The sequence below is a fragment of the Pelodiscus sinensis genome, chromosome 1 (genome assembly GCF_049634645.1).
Source record: "Pelodiscus sinensis isolate JC-2024 chromosome 1, ASM4963464v1, whole genome shotgun sequence".
Classification (NCBI taxonomy): Eukaryota; Metazoa; Chordata; order Testudines; family Trionychidae; genus Pelodiscus; species Pelodiscus sinensis.
The window spans coordinates 23,689,428-23,711,157 of NC_134711.1; the positions used below are offsets into that span (position 1 = coordinate 23,689,428).

The window sequence follows — 21,730 nt, forward strand, 5'->3', positions numbered from 1 at the left end:
AGATGTTCCCAGATGTTGCTTCAAAATATGCCATCGATGAGTTGATACAGAGAAAAATACATAAATGCTTTGAATTATATTACAAAATTCAGCAGCCTCACTAGAAGCTGATGCTGCATCACTGACCATGAAGTTCAATGAATGAGAACTGCATGGCACAAAAAAAGCTTGAGAGTTTAACTCCGTGTCTGCACTCCTTTGTTCTTTCTTCTCATGCTAGCACCATTACTGTAGCCCTGACCTCTCATGTCAGCTATCGCAATTCCCATATCTTCCAGCTTTTTGAGAAGCACATTTGTCATACCAGCTCCTGTAGTATAATCAATGTCAATAAATTTTAGAAAATGCTCTCTGACAGTCACCATTGCAGGGACATTTTCACTAGGTTCTGTTGTTGTTACAAAACGCACCATTAAAGTCATTTGTTCCGTACGGCTGATGTTAGGTGTGCAGTACAGAATAACAGAGTAATATCTTGCTGACTTCAGATCTGCCACAATCTTCTGTTTGACTTTCGTTGCCAGTAACTGTATGATCTCATTTTGAATTGTTTTTCCAAGGTAGTGGTGTGTGTACATTTCTTGGGTGGTGACTCTTCTTAGATGCTCCTGGAGTACAGCATCAAACTCAGCCATTAGCTCCACAATTTTAAGGACATTTCCATTGTTTGGCACATACAGCTGATCTGATGTGCCACGCAGTGCTAGGTTTTGGGTAGCAAGCATTCTCACAATGGCAATGATCCTTTTCAGAACATTTTGCCAGTAAAGAGACTCTGATGCAATCTTCTCTTGATGCTGATTATTTATGGTGGCCTTTAACCTTAGTCTCAGCTCAAACTCTTTCCACCTATGGAATGCTCTCTGGTGATTTGCTGCCTTCTCATGGCATGCCAGATTTCTAGCCAGATTTTTCCAGTCCTTTGTTCCTGTAGAACTCAATGTGGCTGGAACATTAGACTGGAAGAGTTTGCAACAAAAACAGTATGCAGCATTCTGGGTTTTTGATTACATAAGCCATGGCCTCTCCACTTTGTCACCATTGGGGATTTCACACCAGTAATGTGTTGGATGGAAACTTCTATTTTCATTGTCTTTGGGGAACATGACGTTTTTCACTTGCTGTGGCCCATGCAGTACAAGGAAGTCCCTCAAGCTACTGCTCGAAGTGGGTCCACAGTCCTGGATCATCTAGACTTAAGGAACTAAACTCAGCAGCAACTGTTTCTTGTGCCTCCACCACACTCTTCTTTTCTTCAGGAATGTGCATGGTAACATCCATTTGAGATGGAGATATGGATGCTGCAGTAGCTGCCAGGTCACCTGCACTCTGACTAACTGGAAGATCAGGTATCTCCTCACCACTCACATCTTCACTGGGGCCGGAAGGCTCACCGTGAACATCTGTGTCTGTGTATCTCAGGAAAGCTCCTTCCTGCTTAGATAGAAAAGCTTCTTTTGCTTTCTTTCTTTTTCTGAATGCTGCCCCAGAGGGGTGTTTCCTTCTTTCACTCATGACTGCTGTTCTGTGCCAGCTATAGTGGCTCTCAACACTCAATTGAACGGGACAAATGAGCAGGCTGGTAGCAGGGCCTGAGTGAGGGAAGATATCAGTGTCTTACGGGCCTAATGGCCCCTACTACTTCAGTTGACTGCCTGTTCTCCTCAAGTGGGTTCAGAAGCAGCAGGAAACAGGAAGCTCCCTGAGAAGCTGGTGTTAATCAGTCCAGGCTCCTGGGAGTGCTAGAGAGGTACATAAAAGGCTCCTCCTCCTCTCTCTCCCTGACGCTCCTGCTGCTTTCTGTTATTCCCTCTCATCTTTTCTCTTGCCTGCCTGTTATGTCTCTTGTGCCCTTCTTCCTCCAGCACAGCACTCCACCATATCTGTGCATCTAGAGCAAAGAGAATACATATGCACCAGCAGCAGACACAATTTTTTACACTCTGGGTCCTAGTGGTGCCCTCCCCACTGTTTGGCACCTGAGGCGGCTGCCTCAGTTTGCCTCATGGTAAGGCCAGCCCTGGCTGAAAGAGATGTATCCAGTTCACTGTAGTGTTGCTGGCAGACACCAATGCAGAGCCTATCAGAACTTGAGGCCATCAAGGAAGTAAATGTATGTTTTCCATTTATTCCTAATACTTTTTTAGGCTACTTATTTATTCATTTTTCCTAACTCAGTCATATTGGAACAGCCAACAGGCAAGAGATAACCGCAGAGTTAAACACCAACCCCGCTGAAATGAAGAGCCATTCCAGATGCAACAGCTCCACAGACTGTGCTCAGTTTCCCTCCGTTTACTATTAGCCAATTCTGATTAGATGGAGCTCGATTGAAATTGTCTTTAAGTTGTGTTGGAAGGGATGCCTCTGGCTCATCGCAATAGAGTCCGCCCCAATGTTGATCACAGCTGAAAAGAAAAACAAACACAGAGTAAACTCATTTGGAAACATTTTCTACACCAAGACTTAAAAATAATTTTACTCCTGCCCAGGAGAGCAAAAGGCCATTTGTCTCACCTACTGGCACATGCTTGGAGGAGTCACACTGCTGCCTCTTTGTGTAAAGACCTGTGTGCACCGTTTTAATTCAAGCTGATAATACATCAGGTACATAAGCTACTTCTAACACTGAGCTTTATCATTCAAAGAAATGACATACTGGTGACAAAACTAATCAAGATAACATGCCAATCCTAAGCAAATAAGTTTAACATTCTTTTGGTGCTAGAACTAAATATAATTTCTTATAGTCAGATTTATAGTGGACAGATATATTTACTGTATCTTGTTTCACAAGTTTAGATTTTTGGTACCCTGTAACATCTTTCCACAATAAATCTTTCAGTCAGTGTGGCACAAATGTAGCCAAATACAAAAACCTGGCCTGCCATTATGCAAACATATCGCAACAGAGAACTGTGATTTGTTTCTTCAGTGCCCTAAGCAGAGAGACAGATATAGAAAATGTTTATGTTGTACTTGGCTCAGTGGATTTTCCTTCTAGTGAACACAGGGACAGTAAATTATGCTGCTAAAGGCAATTTCTGCTACCATTTGTGACTGGAAAAAGAGTCCCAAATTCAGCAGACTGGGTGAAATTCTGCTGCCAGGGGGAAGAATTTTGGAAGGCTGTGTAGCTGCAGGTCTAGCTCTGTGGGGCTTGTTGTGGATTGTCACGCAAGGAGTTTTTAGGGAAGAAACTGCATGGTTCCATTGGAAGCTGACGCCAGATAGCTTAGTATTAGGCCATCAAGCCTACACCAGTTCTGAGGCTCAAGTAGTGGTATACTGGCCTGGTGAAGAGATATCGACATCCAGTCAGTCACTTGGGCTGATCTGGGGCATAGTGAACTGGAGTGAAAGCTCCATGTAAGGGCCAGCGATAATCTTTGTCCATGCATTCAGGAGAGAACAGGGACTGATCTCTTGTGCATCCTTGAGGATGAAAACCATCCCAGAGAGGGCTGTGCTTCACCCAAGGAATGGCCCATATATGTATTTAAGTGTTAAGAGGGAAGTAAATTACATTAACCTAGAGGACAGCACAACTTGTACAGTGTCTTTGGTCACCAGAGAGCTGGGGGAAGGATTAGCACCATTTTTGTCTAAATGCTCCTTGATACAGTCCTAATCCACATTGTCATCAGCATGGGCATGTATCTGAAAGGAAAATCTGTCCATCAGGAAGTCAGAGGGGATTCACTCACACATTCCAATGTGCCCACACAGCCCTTATCTGAGAAATTTATTGCCCAAGTGATACTGGTGCCTCTTTTTGTTTCAAAGAAGACATTCTGAATTTCTTTTAAAATAATACCTCTTCCAAGCAATTTTCTTGAAACCACACAGTAAAATGGAAATGAAAATCGACAGCTCTACCAAGTGGAGGGAAAAAGCCATACTTACGCACAGTTCCCTTGTGTGCACCTCCCATGGCCACTGCACATATCTATACAGCCATCCCCAATGTACACATTGTCTATAGCCCATGTTTGCTGCTTGTCAAATGGGGCAGGCTGGTGCCAGCGGAAACGAGTTGCCTGAGATCTTTGGGAAAGAAAAGAAAAACTTTCAGTTGTGCTAAGCCCTATTTTGATTGAAAGGAAATGCAACTGTGTATGTTTACCCAAACTTGGGCCATATTTATAAAAATGATAATGAAGCACAGGAAATTCAAATCCACGCTTCATTTGCAATTTTGCTCAGCTGCATTTGCATTCCTCTCTCGAAAGAGGAATGAAGTGTAGACATACCCTGAATTTCAGGGCTACTTAGGAGGGCCTTCTGTGTGCAAGGCCAAATGATCACTATGCAGTTTCTCTTCCCACCCTTGCAAAGCTGCTCTGCTGTGCCTGGAGGATAATGAGAGTTAATCCCAAGGAAACAAAGAAATGTTACAGGTTATCACAATGAGCAATGGTTTCATGACATCAACTGCCTAGTCACTGTCAGGTTTTTGTATGCATCATGGAAGAGGAGAGTGTTAAGGAGGGATCTTAAGAAGAATAACTAAGGGGTCTTAGGATGTTTATAGGAAACTTGTCCCATACATAAAGGGAAGCATGATACAATGTGTGAAGATGCCAGCTTAAAAAGTTTAAAATGGGCAGTCAAGACTGGCATCATTTGTGGAATAAAAGTGGGAATCAAAATATTGAGAGCATCTTAGAGATAAAAGGTACAGCAGAGATAGGTCACAAAGGTCTTTAAACATGAAGACAAGTAGTTTGTGTTTAATTCAGTGCAGAAGTGGAAGAAAATGGAGGCATGCAAATGGAAGTATGACATGGTAGGAAGGATATGCAAAGAATTTCACACGAAAAGATTAACCAGTTCCTGGTGGAGTGGGGTACTATCTGTTGTAGGTTTAGCAGCATTATCTGAACTGTCCAAACCAAAATGCCAAATACAAACAATCTTGAATTTGAGAGAAGTCTGGATCTATATCCACATCTAGAAGAAAACCGTAGCCCCACTGAAAGCAATGGAAGTTATGCCATTGACTTTATTGGGGCTTGGATTTCATCATTAGTGTAGGCACAGCTTGCTTGAAAATAATTTGAATATAATAGATATTTCGTGTGACTTCTCAACAGTGTGGTTTCCAATTTGATTTAATATATGTTTTGCTGTACTTAAGCACTAGATGGCAACATCAAACTACATGTTTCTTTGCTTTGAGTACAAAAATAAACCACCTATCAGCAAACAACAGAAGAAGCTTTGTGCAGAAATAAAACAACTGTTTTATCCTGATTTTTTAAAGTCATTGTACTGAGAACTGGGTGTAATTTTTTAGACTGGTGAGAGATTTATCAACAATGCTAATAATTTTCCATTTTAAAAAAGTAAACAAATTTTGTTTTAGAGTTTCTGAATTAAGAACTTAACAACAACCGTGCTGGGTCAGACCAAAGGCCCATGTAGCTCAGTACCCTGTCTTCTGACAGAGTCTAATACCACAGATGGAATAAACAGACCAGATAATCATCAAGTGAGCCACACTATTTCCCATTCCCAGCTTCTGGCAAACAGAGGCTAGGAACATCAGCCCTGCATATGGACCTATCCTCCATGAATAGACCTATTCTCCATGAATTTATCTAGCTCTTTTTTGAACCCTGTTATAGTCTTGAGCCTTCACAACATCCTCTGGCAAGGAGTTCCACAGGTTGACTTTGCATTGTGTGAAGAAATACTTAATTTTATGTGATTTAAACCTGAAGCCCACTAATTTCATTTGGTGATCCCTAATTCTTGTGTTATGGGAAGGAGTAAATAACTCTTCATTCATTTTCTCCACACCAGACTTGATTTTATAGATCTCTATCATACCGCCTCCCCCCAGTCATCTCTTTTTATCAATATCAGTCTGAAAATTGCTGAAGATGAACTAAATGTAGAGTTATCAAGGTGTCACAAATCATAATCAACAGACTCTTGAAATCATCCACATCCACAGTTTCAGAAAATCAAGTCTATTTCATTACCAAACTCTAGTGGGTTTTACCCATGAAAACTCATGATTCTATATTTATTTTTTGTTAGTCTCTAAGGGCATGTCTACACATCAGGGCTAAAACTAAAATAAGCTCCGCAACTTGTGCTATGCTAATTGTGTAGCTTAAGTTGAATAGCTTATTTTGGCTTTTGGTGCTGTCTACACAGCAGGGAGTCTAAGAAAGAGCACTCTTCCTTCAACTTCCACTACTCCTCATAAAATGAGGGTTACAGGAGTCGGAGTAAGAAGTCCTCCAGCTTGACATTATTTTGACATTATGTCAAAATAACTGCTTGTAGTGTAGATGCAGACTATGTTATTTCAGAATAACTGATGTTATAGGCTGTGTAGACATAGCCTAAGGGGTACTTTAAACCAGGTTCCCTCATTCCTAGTTGCTAGTTCAAGAGATTAATTTTAGGATTTTTTCTGGTTGTTTCAGATCCTCGTTAAATGGGGCTGGAATGTCAATGGAACCTATTATCTTGATTCAACCCTAGAGAATCCCTTTCTCAATTTTTTGTTAAATGTTTGAAGTTCACAACTTTTTTTAATGTGGCCAATTGATTTGCAGAAAATGTATGTACATCAATAGAAAAGGGTAGCCAGTCTAAAAAAGGCTATCAGTGAGATATACAAACAATACTGCCTTATGAATATACTTAAAAGGATTGTATGCCTCAGATAGTTAATAAATGGAATATGGAGTTTTTCAGGACAGGTTGGACCTCATTGGTCTGACACTTTTGGGACCTGACCAGTCCCAGAAGAGAGATTTTGCCTGACCAGGGAAGGTCATTTCTGAGATCCCCCTGGCATGGCCTTGTTGCCAGCTGTCTTTCCCCTGCCACCAGCCCCTCCACATTCAGGACTCCTGGCTCCATTGTGGCATCCCCACCGCTGGCACACACAGCCTCAGTGCCAGGCTTCCAGCCCCTGATGGGGTCCAGCTGTACCACTGGGTGACAGCACCACTTGGGCTTCAACCTTGGTCAGCAGCCCCACTGCCTCCCAACCTCACTGAGCAGCTCCGCAGGCAGCAGTGGGGTTGCTGGGTTCTTTGCTGCGACCCTGGGCAACAGCCCCACTCCTGTTTCCTGGCCCCACCAGCAGGCAGCCCAGGCTCCTGGCCCCACGGGCAGCTGCACTGCCTTCTAGTCCAGCTGGGAAGCTTCATCGCTTGGTGGTGTACTAGTTTGTTAGTTCTAATCCAGATTAGAGGAATGGAGAATGAGTGTATACACTCTGGCTACGACTACACTGGCATGATTTTCCGAAAATGCTTTTAACGGAAAACTTTTCCGTTAAAAGCATTTTCGGAAAAGTGCGTCTAGAGTGGCAGGATGCTTTTCTGCAAAAGCACTTTTTGTGGAAAAGTGTCCGTGGCCAATCTAGACGCGTTTTTCCACAAAAAAGCCCTGGTCGCCATTTTCGCGATCGGGGCTTTTTTGCGGAAAACAGTACTGTGCTGTCTACACTGGCCCTTTTGCACAAAAGTCTTTCGGAAAAAGACTTTTGCCCGAACGGGAGCAGCATAGTATTTCCGGAAAAGCAATGACAATCTTACATGAGATCGTCAGTGCTTTTCCGGAAATTCAAGCGGCCAGTGTAGACAGCTGGCAAGTTTTTCCACAAAAGCAGATGATTTTGCGGAAAAACTTGCCAGTCTAGACACAGCCTCTATATAATTCCAATTAAACAGGGGTCTACATGAAAAAACCCATAAATGGCCCTAATTGGAAACTTTAATGGTAATCCTGTCAGACAAACTAAAAATGGAATAAAATCAGAGTCCTAAACTATCCTCTTGTTTTTAGTTGAGTCTCTCAGGTCAAAGTTGAGGCATATTGGCAGGGCATTGTGGGGAAGCTTGTGGTGATACTGCCTCACTGTTCCTTTTCTTTGAACAGATAGAGAGCTTCAGTCTCTAGCATTATCAGAACAAAACCTCTTTTCACACAAAGAAAATTCAACCCCAAAGTGAAAAACAAGTTTTTTTTAAAAAAAGAATGTACTAAAAGGAAGTGAAGGTGATAATGGGAGTCTCTTAAAACAATGAACAATATATGAAAGCAGAATCAGAAATGACAAGTACAACAGAAAAACAAGAAGCATCAAAATGTTACTTAAAAACACATACTTATAGCCAATAATAGCAAGTACAGGAAGCAGGTGGGGATTTAGACAATAGAATTAACCAACAACCTCTGAAACCAGTCAGCATGTAATGAGGGCACCATAACACTGCAATTCTTACCAAATCTGGGAGAGGCTCTTGGGTATATTTAATCTACAAAAGATCACAGTATGCCTATTTGCCCACTGGGTGCACTGAGGGGAACAATTAGTCTCCTGCATCCTTCAAACTGGGCATAAGTGCATTCTCTGTGCTTTCCAGAGCATAGAAAATACTTCAGACTAGCATCCACTGGGGCACAAGACACCCCAGAGAGGATGGGGAGAAGTTATGGCCAGGTTTCCACCTCACCCTCAACACTGGCTGATACGGGGTGTACAGGCCTGCAGGGAGTAGGATGGGGGTGGAGATAGGCGAGAGTAACCCCTGGGTGTAACTAAGGGTGTGTTCCCATGAGAACATTTTTCTTCATATCTGCATACTACTATCTCAAGTTGGATTTCTGCTATGCTTGCACTAAATGGACAAATAGATGGACACTATAGAGAGGATAGATGTGTCAGAGTCAATTGCCTTCTGTCTGCTCCCATTATCACAGCTATTTAAAATAATCTAAGCAAAAAACCTAGCCCCCCCATTTCTTAATAACTGGTAAAAGCACATAATTCTGTATTTCATATTCAGAGAGCATAATGGCTTTTTCATTTGATCATCTGTATAACTTCTGTACTGTACACACAATGAGCACAAAAATGGCAAGACATTTTAATTCAAGATTATATTACATTTTGTTAGATATTGGTGCACTAAGATATTGCCTATGCCAAATGTATCTACCTAGTATAGGGAGGCAGGGGCAAAGTAATCCTGGTCCATTTGTTGAATGTGTCTGATACCAGAATCCTTTGAAGATGATACTTGTTGCATTCTACATTAGTGGGCAGACAATCTCTCAGTATTGGGTGCCAAGTCAATCCGAGATCCACTGAATATTCCAGTTCAATAGCTAAAGATAGAAAGACAATACATTAGCTAATACTGAAACTTGTATGCTTAAGTGAATATATTGTACCAAACTGATGACCATAGAATAACTTATTGTTGTCTCTATAAGTATATTGACAACTCAGAAGTATACAGTTGCAGCAAGGGAAGTTTCCAGAAAGTCCTGAGGATTTATGGGGCCATATGCAGTACTATTAAGTAGGTGCCCCATGCACCCTCTTTTAAGTTAACTAGATTCTCCCCAAAGAAGCAGAGCCTCAAAATAGGGATCAGAAGAGGCAGGTGGGTGGACATTCAGAGTCAGTGGTGTCCTAAATATTTGGGTGCCCTACACAACTGCATATTCTGTAAATGGGTAAGGATGGCTCTGTTTCCAGATTATCTGGCACCAAAATCACAGACTTACTTTTGAGTTAAAGAAGAACCTTTATTAGCTGATTTGATTTGTCCTTTTCATATGTGTTCATTTTTTTTTAATTGTATCCTTTGGTATATATGGTTGTGACAATTTTCTTCCACTATTTTATCTGAGGAAGTGGGTCTGGCCCACGAAAGCTCATCACCTAATAAACCATCTTGTTAGTCTTTAAAGTGCTACGTAGTCCTGTTCTTTATTAGCTGCTAACACTACAGGACCTATGAATCACAGTTGAGAAGTTCTGTTTCTACCCAGTAGATGGCAGTCAAGCATTTCCACACTAGTCACTTCATTAGAATATCCTGCATAAAATTCTTTTCAGTTTAGCTTTTCACTTAGAAATCTTGTTTTCATGTATGTATTTCATTACTGAGCCATATTAAATTGCAGCAAAAATAAACATTTGAAGTTATATTAAATCTATTGCTTATCAACTTTCATAATAAAAATAATGGGTGATCAAACTGGTTAAAGATAACATCAATTTATTTCCTCACAATGGTTGCAAAAATGTTTAAGTAACAACAAGCACAGAACATAAACTTAAAACAAATGTTCCAGATGTCAGGCATTCTGGCTATATGGAACACAGAGTTATTGGTCCTTACAGTTACATTGGTGGTAATTCTGCTCATCTTCTTTGATTCTGGTACCATTAATTTTGCTGAATAACCCTCAATCACATAATCTGTCCCACTCAATGTCTTAGTAGTTTTTAACATCAAAATGCATTAGGACTGGAAGCACTTGATTAGTTAGTGTCCTGCCTAATTGGATATTCAGTTAAAACAATGTTAAGGGCAAAACCCAAAGGAAATTCTTGCCTGCCAACATATAACTAAGTATCAAAACACTTTTACTTTTAGCAGGAATGACCTAAATGATGCTGTAGTGGCTTTAATGCCAAATGGAAAGAAATTATTATACACTGGGCAGTAACTAATTTACAGGGTTAGATATCTTGGCTACTTCCATAGATTTCAGAATTTAAAAAAATCAGCTAATCTACTTTAGGGATTTACTGCAAACTCAATTTCCATTTTTATGCAGAATCCCAAAGGAATTGCCAGAAGCTCAATGAAATTTTATATATTACCTTAAAAAACTACATTAAAATGTTACGCAGATTGCAAAGTCAAGCACACAAAATGTATGAAATGTCAATTCTTTGTTCTTTATATACATTATGACATGCTTTTAATTAGTCACACTGTTTTCTCCATCGGACCCCCTACCACATTCACTGCATGGAATTTTATAGGTATAAAAGTTCTAAAAATTTTTCAGGATATCATGTAAACAATGGAAACAGAAAACCCTTTGTGCCTGATTATGATATAATTTACATTAGGTTTATATCAGTGTAAACTATTCCTGATTTACATTGGTGCAAAGTGAGATCAGAATTACAAATTTGTTCTCTGAATTTGCATAAAACATCAGTTTTAAGCACTATATTTTGTGCAGTTGTGGAGGATGTGAAGCTACAAAAAAAGAGATTTATGCTGGAAACAAACTATTTGGCATTGGACATGTATTATCTAGAGTTAAGAGCAATGTAACCACAAGGCATGGATGTGCCAAATTATTAGATTGCATCTACATTTGGGATCTATTAATCTGTCTCAGCGAATTAAATGGAAAGAATTATTATTCTTATAAATTACTCTTAAAATGCTGGTAGAGCACACAAGGTAAAAAAACCTCAGTGCGTACATTCATACACATTCTAAACCTTTTGTTTTTTCTCAGCCTTCAGGTAATAAATGCCAAAATTGCAATTTCCTGATAGAAACAAACTATTTATCCTGTTTTGTTCCTGAGTCTTCAGTACAGTACAGTAGATAGCTGAAATGGAGAATAGGTAGCAATACTTTCCTATGTACAAGCAGAACAGAAAGTACATGATTTATGAAGAAGACCTCACCATAACAGGAGTCAGTGACAGAGCAAGATGCTGCAAAGTCTATTTGTATGAAAGAATCCTCGTTAACCACAATGTCAGTGGTTACAACATAACGGGTGCTAGCTTTCTCAATAAAAACCAGTGCATCCCCAGTTGAACCACAAACTGGCATCTTTGTTCCACCTGGATGGAGCAGCCACTTCCTGCTATCCAGTGTAGTAAAATCATCTTCCAGGACTGTGTTACCAGAAATATTTCCACCAATAAGAATCTGAAAGACACACACAAAAAGAGGAGTTTATTTTATGTAAAGAAAATAAAAATTTCAGAAGTTTTTCCAGACTCACAGGAATTTCACAGAATCCTGGAGATGGAATATAAGAACAGCCATGGTGGGTCAGATCAAAAGTCTATCTAGTGCAGTATCCTCCTGTCTTCTGACCATGGCCGATGCCAAGTGCTTTAGAGGGAATGAACCAAACAGGCATCACTGAGTGATCCATCTCCTGTCATCCACTCCCTGCTTCTGGTGATCAGAGGCTTGAGATGCCTAGAACAAAGTGTTGCATACTTGACCATCTAATTGCCATTCATAGACTTATTCTCCAGGAATGTATCTAATTCTTTCTTGAACCCAGTTACATAGGTTGTATTTCCCTTGTTCGGCACCCTCAGGTCCTAATTCGTCCTGAACAAGGGGATTTGCTGACCGAGGGGAGATCCTTCCCAACATGGCCCATGCTTCCCCTGGCTAGGACTCCAGCTGAGCCCCACTGATGCCTGCCTGGATGTGGCTCTCCAGGCTGGAGCTCCATGGTTGCTGGGGCCAAGGCTCCGTGGCTGCCGGGGCTGCTGGGGCTTCGCGGCTGCTGAGACTTTGCAGATGCCCTGGCTGCTGGGACTCTGTGGCTCTGCATTCACTTCTGGTCCCCGCTACCACCCAGCAGCAGGGGCCAGAACTTCCTGCTGTGCTGCCCGCCCCTCCCTCAACATGGGACTCCTGGCTGAATCACGCTCCCTGCTTCTGCCCTGTGGCCTGACCTCCTTATACCTAGACTCTGTGATCCAGGAGCATCTATGGTCCTGCTGGACCATGGACATTGCCGGACGAGAGAGTCCCTGTTAAAGGAGGTACAGCCTGTAGTTTTGACCTTCACAATATCCACTGGTAACAGGTTTCACAGGTTGAATCTGAAGAAGTATTTCCTTCTGTTTGTTTTAGACCTGCTGCCTATTAATTTTCTTGGTGACCCCTAGTTCTTGTGTTATGTGCAGGAGTAAATAACACTTCCTTATTCACTTTCTCCAAACCAACCATGATTTTATAGACCTCTAAGAACATATCCCCTTTTAATAGTATCTTTTCCAAGTTGAAAACTCGCAATCTTCTTTATCTCTCCTTGTACAGAAGCTATTTCAAAACTTTAATCATATTTGTTGTCCTTATCTGTGCCTTTTACAATTCTAATGCGTTTTTTAGAGATGGGGCAACCAGAATTGCATGGTGTATTCAAGATATGGGTCTACCATGGATTTGTACAGTGGCATTATATTTTCAATCTTACTATCCTTTTCCTAAAGCTTCCTAAGACTGTCAGTGTATGTCTACACTACCACCCTAGTTCGAACTAGAGTGGCTAATGTAGTCATTCGAAGTTGCAAATGAAGCCCGGGATTTAAATATCCCGGGCTTCATTTGCATCTTGCCAGGCGCCGCCATTTTTAAATCCCCGTTAGTGCGGACTCCGTGCCCGCGGCTACACGTGGGATAGAGTAGGTAGTTCGAATTAGGCTTTCTAATTCGAACTACCGTTACTCCTTATGGAAGTAGACCTTTAATTATTCATGATGCTCTTCTCTGGACCTTCTCCAATTTCTCCATATCTTTCTTGAAATGCAGTGCCCAATACTGGACACAATACTCAAACTGAGGCCTAATCAGAGCAGAGTAGAGCTGAAGAATGACTTCTTGTGTCTTGCTCACAACACACCTGTTAATGCAGCCCAGAATCATGTTTGCTTTTTAATAGAATCATAGAATCATAGAATACTAGGACTGGAAGGGACCTCGAGAGGTCATCAAGTCCAGCCCCCTGCCCTCATGGCAGGAGCAAATACTGTCTAGACCATCCCTGATAGACATTTATTTAACCTGCTCTTAAATATCTCCACAGATGGAGATTCCACAACCTCCCTGGGCAATTTATTCCAGTGTTTGACTACTCAGACAGTTAGGAACCTTTTCCTAATGTCCAACCTAAACCTCCCTTGCTGCAGTTTAAGCCCATTGCTTCTTGTTCTATCCTCAGAGGCCAAGATGAACAAGTTTTTTCCCTCCTCCTTATGACACCCTTTTAGATATGTGAAAACTACTATCATGTCCCCCCTCAATCTTCTCTTTTCTAAACTAAACAAACCCAATTCCTTCAGCCTTCCCTCATAGGTCATGTTCTCTAGACCTTTAATCATTCTCACTGCTCTTCTGTGGACCCTCTCCAATTTTTCCACATCTTTCTTGAAATGCGGTGCCCAGAACTGGACACAATACTCCAATTGAGGTCTAACCAGCACAGAGTAGAGCGGAAGAATGACTTCTCGTGTCTTGCTCACAACACACCTGTTAATACATCCCAGAATCATATTTACTTTCTTTGCAACAGCACCACACTGCTGACTCATATTTAACTTGTGGTCCACTATAACCCCTAGATCCCTTTCTGCCGTACTCCTTCCCAGACTGTCACTTCCCGTTCTGTATGTGTGAAACTGATTGTTCCTTCCTAAGTGGAGCACTTTGCATTTGTCTTTATTAAGCTTCATCCTATTTACCTCAGACCATTTCTCCAATTTGTCCAGGTCATTTTGAATTATGACTCTATCCTCCAGATTAGTCACAACCCCTCCCAGCTTGGTATCATCTGCAAACTTAATAAGTGTACTTTCTATACCAATATCTAAATCGTTGATGAAGATATTGAAGAGAACCCGTCCCAAAACAGACCCCTGCGGAATCCCACTTGTTATGCCTTTCCAGTAGGATTGTGAACCATTAATAACTACTCTCTGAGTACAGTTATCCAGCCAGTTATGCACCCACCTTATAGTAGCCCCATCTAAGTTGTATTTACCTAGTTTATTGATATGAATATCATGCAAGACCGTCTCAAACTCCTTACTAAAGTCTAGGTATACCACATCTACTGCTTCTCCCTTATCCACAAGACTCGTTATCCTATTAAAGGAAGCTATCAGATTGGTTTGACATGATGTGTTCTTTACAAATCCATGCTGGCTGTTCCCTATCACCTTGCCACTTTCCAAGTGTTTACAGATGATTTCTTTAATTACTTGCTCCGTAAACTTCCCTAGCACAGAAGTTAAACTAACTGGTCTGTAGTTTTCTGGGTTGTTCTTATTTCCCTTTTAATAGATGGGCACTATATTTGCCCTTTTCCAGTCCTCTGGAATCTCTCCTGTCTCCCATGATTTTCCAAAGATGATAGCTAGAGGCTCAGATACCTCCTTTATCAGCTTCTTGAGTATTCTAGGATGCATTTCATCAGGCCCTGGTGACTTGCAGGCATCTAACTTTTCTAGGTGATTTTTAACTTGTTCTTTTTTATTTTACCTTCTAAAATTACCCCCTTTCCACTGGCATTAACTATGTTAGGCATTCCTACAGACTTCTCGGTAAAGACTGAAACAAAGAAGTCATTGAGCATCTCTGCCATTTCCAAGTTTCCTGTTACTGTTTCTTCCTCCTCACTGACCAGTGGGCCTACCCTCTCCTTGGTCTTCCTCTTGCTTCTAATGTATTTATAAAACGTCATCCTGTTTCCCTTTATTCCCATAGCTAGTTTGAGCTCATTTTGTGTCTTTGCCTTTCTAATCTTGCGCCTGCATTCCTGTGCTGTTTGCCTATATTCATCCTTTGTAATTTGTCCTACATTTCATTTTTTATATGACTCCTTTTTTATTTTTAGATCATTCAAGATCTCGTGGTTAAGCCATGGCGGTCTTTTGCCATATTTTCTATCTTTTCAACACATCGGAATAGCTTGCTTTTGGGCCATTAACAATGTCCCTTTGAAAAACTGTCAACTCTCCTCAATTGTTTTTCCTCTCAGTATCAGTTCCCATGGGACCTTACCTATCAACTCTCTGAGCTTACCAAAATCTGCCTTCCTGTAATCCATTGTCTCTGTTTTGCTGTTCTCCCTTCTACCTTTCCTTAGAATTGTGAACTCTATGATTTCATGATCACTTTCACCCAACCTGCCTTCCACTTTCAAATTCTCAACCAGTTCCTCCCTTTTTGTTAGGATCAAATCTAGAACAGCTTTCTCCCTGGTAGCTATTTCAACCTTCTGAAATAAAAAGTTGTCTCCAATGCAGTCCAAGAACTTATTGAATAGTCTGTGCCCTGCAGTGTTATTTTCCCAACATATATCTGGATAGTTGAAGTCCCTCATCACCACCAAATCTTGGGCTTTGGATGATTTTGTTAGTTGTTTAAAAAAAGCCTCATCCACTTCGTCCACCTGGGTAGGTGGCCTGTAGTAGACTCCTAGCATGACATCACCTTTGTTTTTAATCCCTTTTAGCCTAACCCAGAGACTCTCATCATTTCTGTCTCCTATGCCCACCTCCACCTCACTCCAAGTTTGTTCATTTTTAATGTATAAGGCAACACCTCCTCCCTTTTTTCCCCGTCTGTCCTTCCTGAGCAAGCTGTACCCTTCTATACAAACATTCCAATCATGTGTATTATCCCACCAAGTTCCTGTGATGCCAACAATGTCATAATTGTACTTATTTATTAGCACTTCCAGTTCTTCCTGCTTATTTCCCATACTTCTTGCATTTCTATATAGGCATCTAAGACCCTGATTTGACCTCGCCTCCCAGTTTTGCCCTGACCCTCCTTTCTCTCTGCCATTGTAGCCCACGCTCCCTCCCATTTCTGACCCATCTCCCAGGTCTCCATGTTCTCCACTTACCTGTGGGCTTTGCTCACATGTCCCCGTCGAACCTAGTTTAAAGCCCTCCTCACTAGGTTAGCCATTCTGTGTCCAAATAGGGCCTTCCCCCTCCTCGAAAGGTGGACACCATCCCTGCTTAGCAGTCCTTCCTGGACTAGCACCTCATGGTCGAGGAAGCCAAAGCCCTCCTGGCGACACCATCCTCGCAGCCAGGCATTCACCTCCAGGATGCCCCTGTCCCTGCCTGGGCCCCTACCTTCGACAGGAGGTACCTTCGACAGTGTCACACTGTTGATTCATACTTAGCTTGTGGTCCACTATGACCCCTAGAACACTTTCTGAAGTATTCCTGCCTAGACAATGTGAGGTAATACTATGAAGTACAAAAGATTGATTACCTGATCAATTACCCAGGGGCTGTAAAAATGCCCATTCTCAGATGGTTGCCACCAGCGGAGACGAGTGGAGCTCGAACGGGCCTTCAATGGAATTTCCAGAGCAATGTATCGGCCTATGTTGCTTGAATTACTGAAGAGGAATTCCTGGAGTAGGCTCCATGTGAGGCCCCCATTGAGTGAATACTGCAAAAGCACAGGCTGACTTCTGGGGTCTGGAACCCCCTTGCCACATCCCAGTCTCATGAAGAACTGCACAAATCTAACATGGATAACAATTATTAGAAAGCATTTCTTCACAGAAAAACCTGTATAATCATCTAAAGACTATAGGGGATTCAGAGCTTGTCCACGTCCATTTTGTATTTTGTTGTAGGGGATAATATTTAATAAATAGTCTAAATATACAGACAGTGTCTGTAGATATAAAAATATCTGCCAGAATCTCCAAATGGTCACATTCTTGTTTCTTTTCTAGCCCAGTGGATTCTTGGTAGAAAGAAGATTCCACTTTAGGAGAGATCTTGAGTCTGTTTTGCTACAGGCCATAGAAACTAAAGCAACCAGTAGTGGTGGTAATACATTTGGTTTGTGTGTGGAGAGATACTAGGTATAGACAGCTGAATAAAGCTATTCATGTATGCCTCAAGCATTTGTGTCCAAAATTGATATTTTTGCAAATATCAGCATATACGACTGAGTAAAATTTTAGCCTGTGAGCATAGAATTTAACAGTCAAAATAGCAACACACTGCCCTAGGGAGAAATCATGATTTTTTTATGACTTTGTTCTACAGCAAAAATAAATTCACTGAATCAGTAACCTCCTAGGGTGAGCTGAAATTTTTTGTTTGCAAAAAACAGCCTTGTTATTTTGAGAAAAACAGAGAAAAAGGGTCAGAGGGGTAGCCCTGTTAGTCTGTAACTGAAAAAAAAACCTTAAAGAAACCAACAAATAGTTCTGCAGCACCTTAAAGGCTAACAAAAAATGTAGATGGTATCATAAGCTTTCGTGGGCACAGCCCACTTCTTCACATGAATGGAGTAAAGAGTCCAGGGTACAAATAAATAGCAGAGAAAGAGATGGGATGGGAAGGGAAAGAGAAGTTAAAAACAGGAAAAAAATATTGTCAGTTAGCGTGTCCGTGCTAAATGAGGCTAATAGACTGGTCTGTAAGTACTTGGTGCTTAGCAACTTATGTCATTAGGGTGTGGAATATAGCAGCCCATTCAGGTCAAGTCTTCGTTCAAACCTTGATTATAGGTGTCAGACTTGTAAATGAAACCAAGTTCTGCAACTTCTCTCTCCAGCTGGTTTTTTTTAAATTGCTTTGTAATAATATAGTCACTTTTAGATCCATTAGTGAGTGATGGGCAAGTTAAAATGTTCTCCAAGGGTATGTCTACACTACCCCGCTAGTTCGAACTAGCGGGGTAATGTATGCATACCGCACTTGCTAATGAAGCCCGGGATTTGAATTTCCCGGGCTTCATTAGCATAAGCGGGGAGCCACCATTTTTAAATCCCCGCTGCTTCGAACCCCGTGTAGCGCGGCTACACGGGGCTCGAACTAGGTAGTTCGGACTAGGGTCCTATTCCGAACTACCGTTACTCCTCGTGAAACGAGGTGTACCGGTAGTTCGGAATAGGCACCCTAGTCCAAACTACCTAGTTCGAGCCCCGTGTAGCCGCGCTACACGGGGTTCGAAGCAGCGGGGATTTAAAAATGGCGGCTCCCCGCTTATGCTAATGAAGCCCGGGAAATTCAAATCCCGGGCTTCATTAGCAAGTGCGGTATGCATACATTACCCCGCTAGTTCGAACTAGCGGGGTAGTGTAGACATACCCCAACAGATTTCTGTGTGTTACTAGTTAGAATATCTGATTTGTGTCTATTAATCCTTTGTTGTAGAAACTGTCCAGTTTGGCCAATATACATGGCAGAGGGGCATTGCTGGCACTTTATGTTATTATTATATTATTATAATGTTATTATAATATTTATTTGTACCCTGAATCCCTTACTCCATTCATCTGAAGAAGTAGGTTGTGCCAACAAAAGTTCATGCTACCATCTACATTTTTTGTTAGTCTCTAGGGTTCTGCAGAACTATTTGTTGTTTTATAAGAGAAAAAGGGAAGTGAAAACAAACAAAAAATATTTAACTTTTGAGCTAATGAAAAGGGATGCTTTTGTCCATTTAATTAGAAATGAAAATTTAGTCTAAGGTCACACTACTTTAAATATCCTGGCCTCTTTGCCCCTAAACAAAACTCCAGTTGACCTTGATGGGTGCAGTATTTCACACACTTTCTAATGGCCTGTTCCAAAGAGACAGGAGATTTGTACAAAATAAGGGAATCCTTTTTGGCTGATGGCTAAAGAGTAGAAGTAGTATATTCTTGGAGAGCTGGAGAAAAATGGATATTATGATATTTATTTACCTACCTATCTACTTACCTAAGAGTTGTGAGTCTTAATTAATGTTTGTACAGTGCAATGGAAAATCTAAAATGCTATAACAGTACTAAGTACTGTTACATTAGTATTGCATGCCTCATAATATACAACACAACACTGTGTAACAAGATTTGTCCTATATCAGAGATCTTGTTTTGTTTTATTCTGCAGGTGAATTTGATGGGAAGAAAAGTTTCTGAGGATAGTTATGGAGAAAGGAAAGTTTCTACAAAATAAAAAACAAATGAGTTGATTAATTCAAATGCTCATCCATGCTGTCAGTTCCATTGGTTACCATATATAATCCTTTCACTATAGATCATATCATGCTCTGTATTCCAAAGAAACATACTGTTAGTGCTTTTAAAAAGCACCGAAGACTATATATCTCAACATATCAACTATAATGCATTGTATTTACTGCTGACAGGTCTTTGTACTTTGACATTCTCATCTTTGATACTTAAAAAGTAATTAAAAGGGAAAAAAAAGCAAATGACCTTGTCTCTGTTGAAATCTCTCCTGAAAACAGCCTGTAATTCTTTTCTGTTTGTATTTTTAATATCTATTAAAACATCTTTCAAAATTATTATCATCATGGTAACAAGACATGCTTGTGATATTTTTACAGCAGAGTAAATTTTAACTTTCCTTTCTTCCATGCCACACAATAGCTTTGAAAAGAAATATTTATTTCTGCCTGCAAACCACATTCTGGTATTAAGATGCAACACCAAGAGGTATCACAGTGATGCTTGAACAGTTGCAACAGCTATGTGTATTGTTGTAATACACAAAGAATGGTCAAGGACTGAATTAGTTATGATCCTATAATATTTTATATTCATTCATCCACATCATCATCCTCCATCTGCCACTGTTTTGATCAATAGAATTTCAAGTTTTTTGGTAGCCACATAAAATGGGATATATGCATATTAACTTTTTTAGCGAATGGAATTTAGCTTCTGGAGATAGGGATACTTAGCTACATGGATTGTTGATTTGCTCTGCTATGGCAATTTCTAACTGCTGTATATTGTAGGCTAGCACAGCCAGAATTACAGGTCTATTTTTCAGAGGACTCCCCATCAGAAAATAAATGGCTTTTTGCACAGTTATTGACCCCACTGCTCCTACATTTACCCTTGATAGCTCCTTTTATAAGACCTATTGAGGATTCCCAATCTCAGAGGGAAAAATTAATCTCTGATTTAAATAGACACAACACTTGAAAACTTCAGTGGGATTTGGTTCAGTTATATTAGGGATGGATTTGGTCAAGAGTTTAGCAGGAAGCCTATGAAGCTAACTTGGAAATTAATTAACAACAATAATTGTGGAATGCTAGAGAATAGGCATCCAAAAGGACTTTGCAGTCTATGGATGGTTTATTCACAGAAAGGAAAAAAGACAGATAGCTGTTTGCTGACTTTTCCATCTGCAGACACAGGAAATTATACGAGGTCCTGTTTTTTCTTTCTTTTTTATTAACATTTATCTTCAGTCCTTGAGAACATTGGGATTTTACATATAACACCTTGAGGTCAATGTATGCAAATGCAGCTAAAGCTTACCACAGAGAAGAGATAAATGACAATGCTTTGAACACAAGAGAGAAGGAAAACACATTGTGGTTAAGTCTAACGGGCATCACATAAGGACCCTTGTATCTTTTATAAATATAGGGTTAATTTTAGAACAAGGTAGATAATTAAATTACTGAAAAAGTACTGATGTCTTTGGCTGCCAAGCTGTAAAACCCCATTTGTCTTACTTGGAGGAACCTTGGAACATAAATACAAATGTGATGACATTTTAGTGATGGTTTGTCCACAGATATGGGTTATTCTTTCTCTGAAAAATGTATAAATGAAGCATCAGTGTAGACTAAGAAGATGAGCAATGAAATAATCGTTTTAAGCCTTTATGTTAATGAGGACTACAAGCCAAAAAGAGATAAAGTGCATATTAAAATGTGCTTTATGTAGTGCTAAGTAAGTCTTGCATTAGGAATTGTATGTTTACTAAGGGTCAGTGAACAAATCTGGGGAAAAATGCAACATTTCAGAGATTAATAGCATTAGGGATAATAGACTACATGAATGAATAAATAAAAAAATGACTGTTTGTTGATTTGCAAACAATTAGGAGACAGCTTCATTTAGCATTGGTTTAACTCCCCTCTCCCACTTGTTTAATATTTCAGACAAATACTGTTATCAAATATGTCTTCTGCTGGCCATAATGACAAGTCATAATCTCTAAAAATGTTTGTTTTTAAATAAATGTTCTTGGCATAGCGGTGAAAAACTTGATTGGAACCGGTCTGTGAATTATTGGAAATGAATGTGTGCAATAAGAAGAAATTAAGCTTCAGAAAATTAAGGAATTATGATAGTGAATACAAAACCTAGAATAGCA

The 21,730-nt window shown here is 40.4% G+C and overlaps 1 protein-coding gene across 2 annotated transcripts in view; it reads right to left on the reverse strand.

The window, feature by feature from the left end:
- RELN (reelin) overlaps nucleotides 1-21,730 on the reverse strand; it is a 491,382-nt gene that overhangs the window by 49,452 nt on the left and 420,200 nt on the right. For both annotated transcript variants that reach the window (XM_006137543.3, XM_075926876.1), the window contains 5 exons: nucleotides 16,848-17,106; nucleotides 11,489-11,738; nucleotides 8,976-9,144; nucleotides 3,907-4,047; nucleotides 2,231-2,408 (listed from right to left, as the gene is read on the reverse strand). In XM_006137543.3, coding sequence (XP_006137605.2) covers nucleotides 2,231-2,408; nucleotides 3,907-4,047; nucleotides 8,976-9,144; nucleotides 11,489-11,738; nucleotides 16,848-17,106 — 997 coding nt within the window. The remainder of the gene's footprint in view (nucleotides 1-2,230; nucleotides 2,409-3,906; nucleotides 4,048-8,975; nucleotides 9,145-11,488; nucleotides 11,739-16,847; nucleotides 17,107-21,730) is intronic.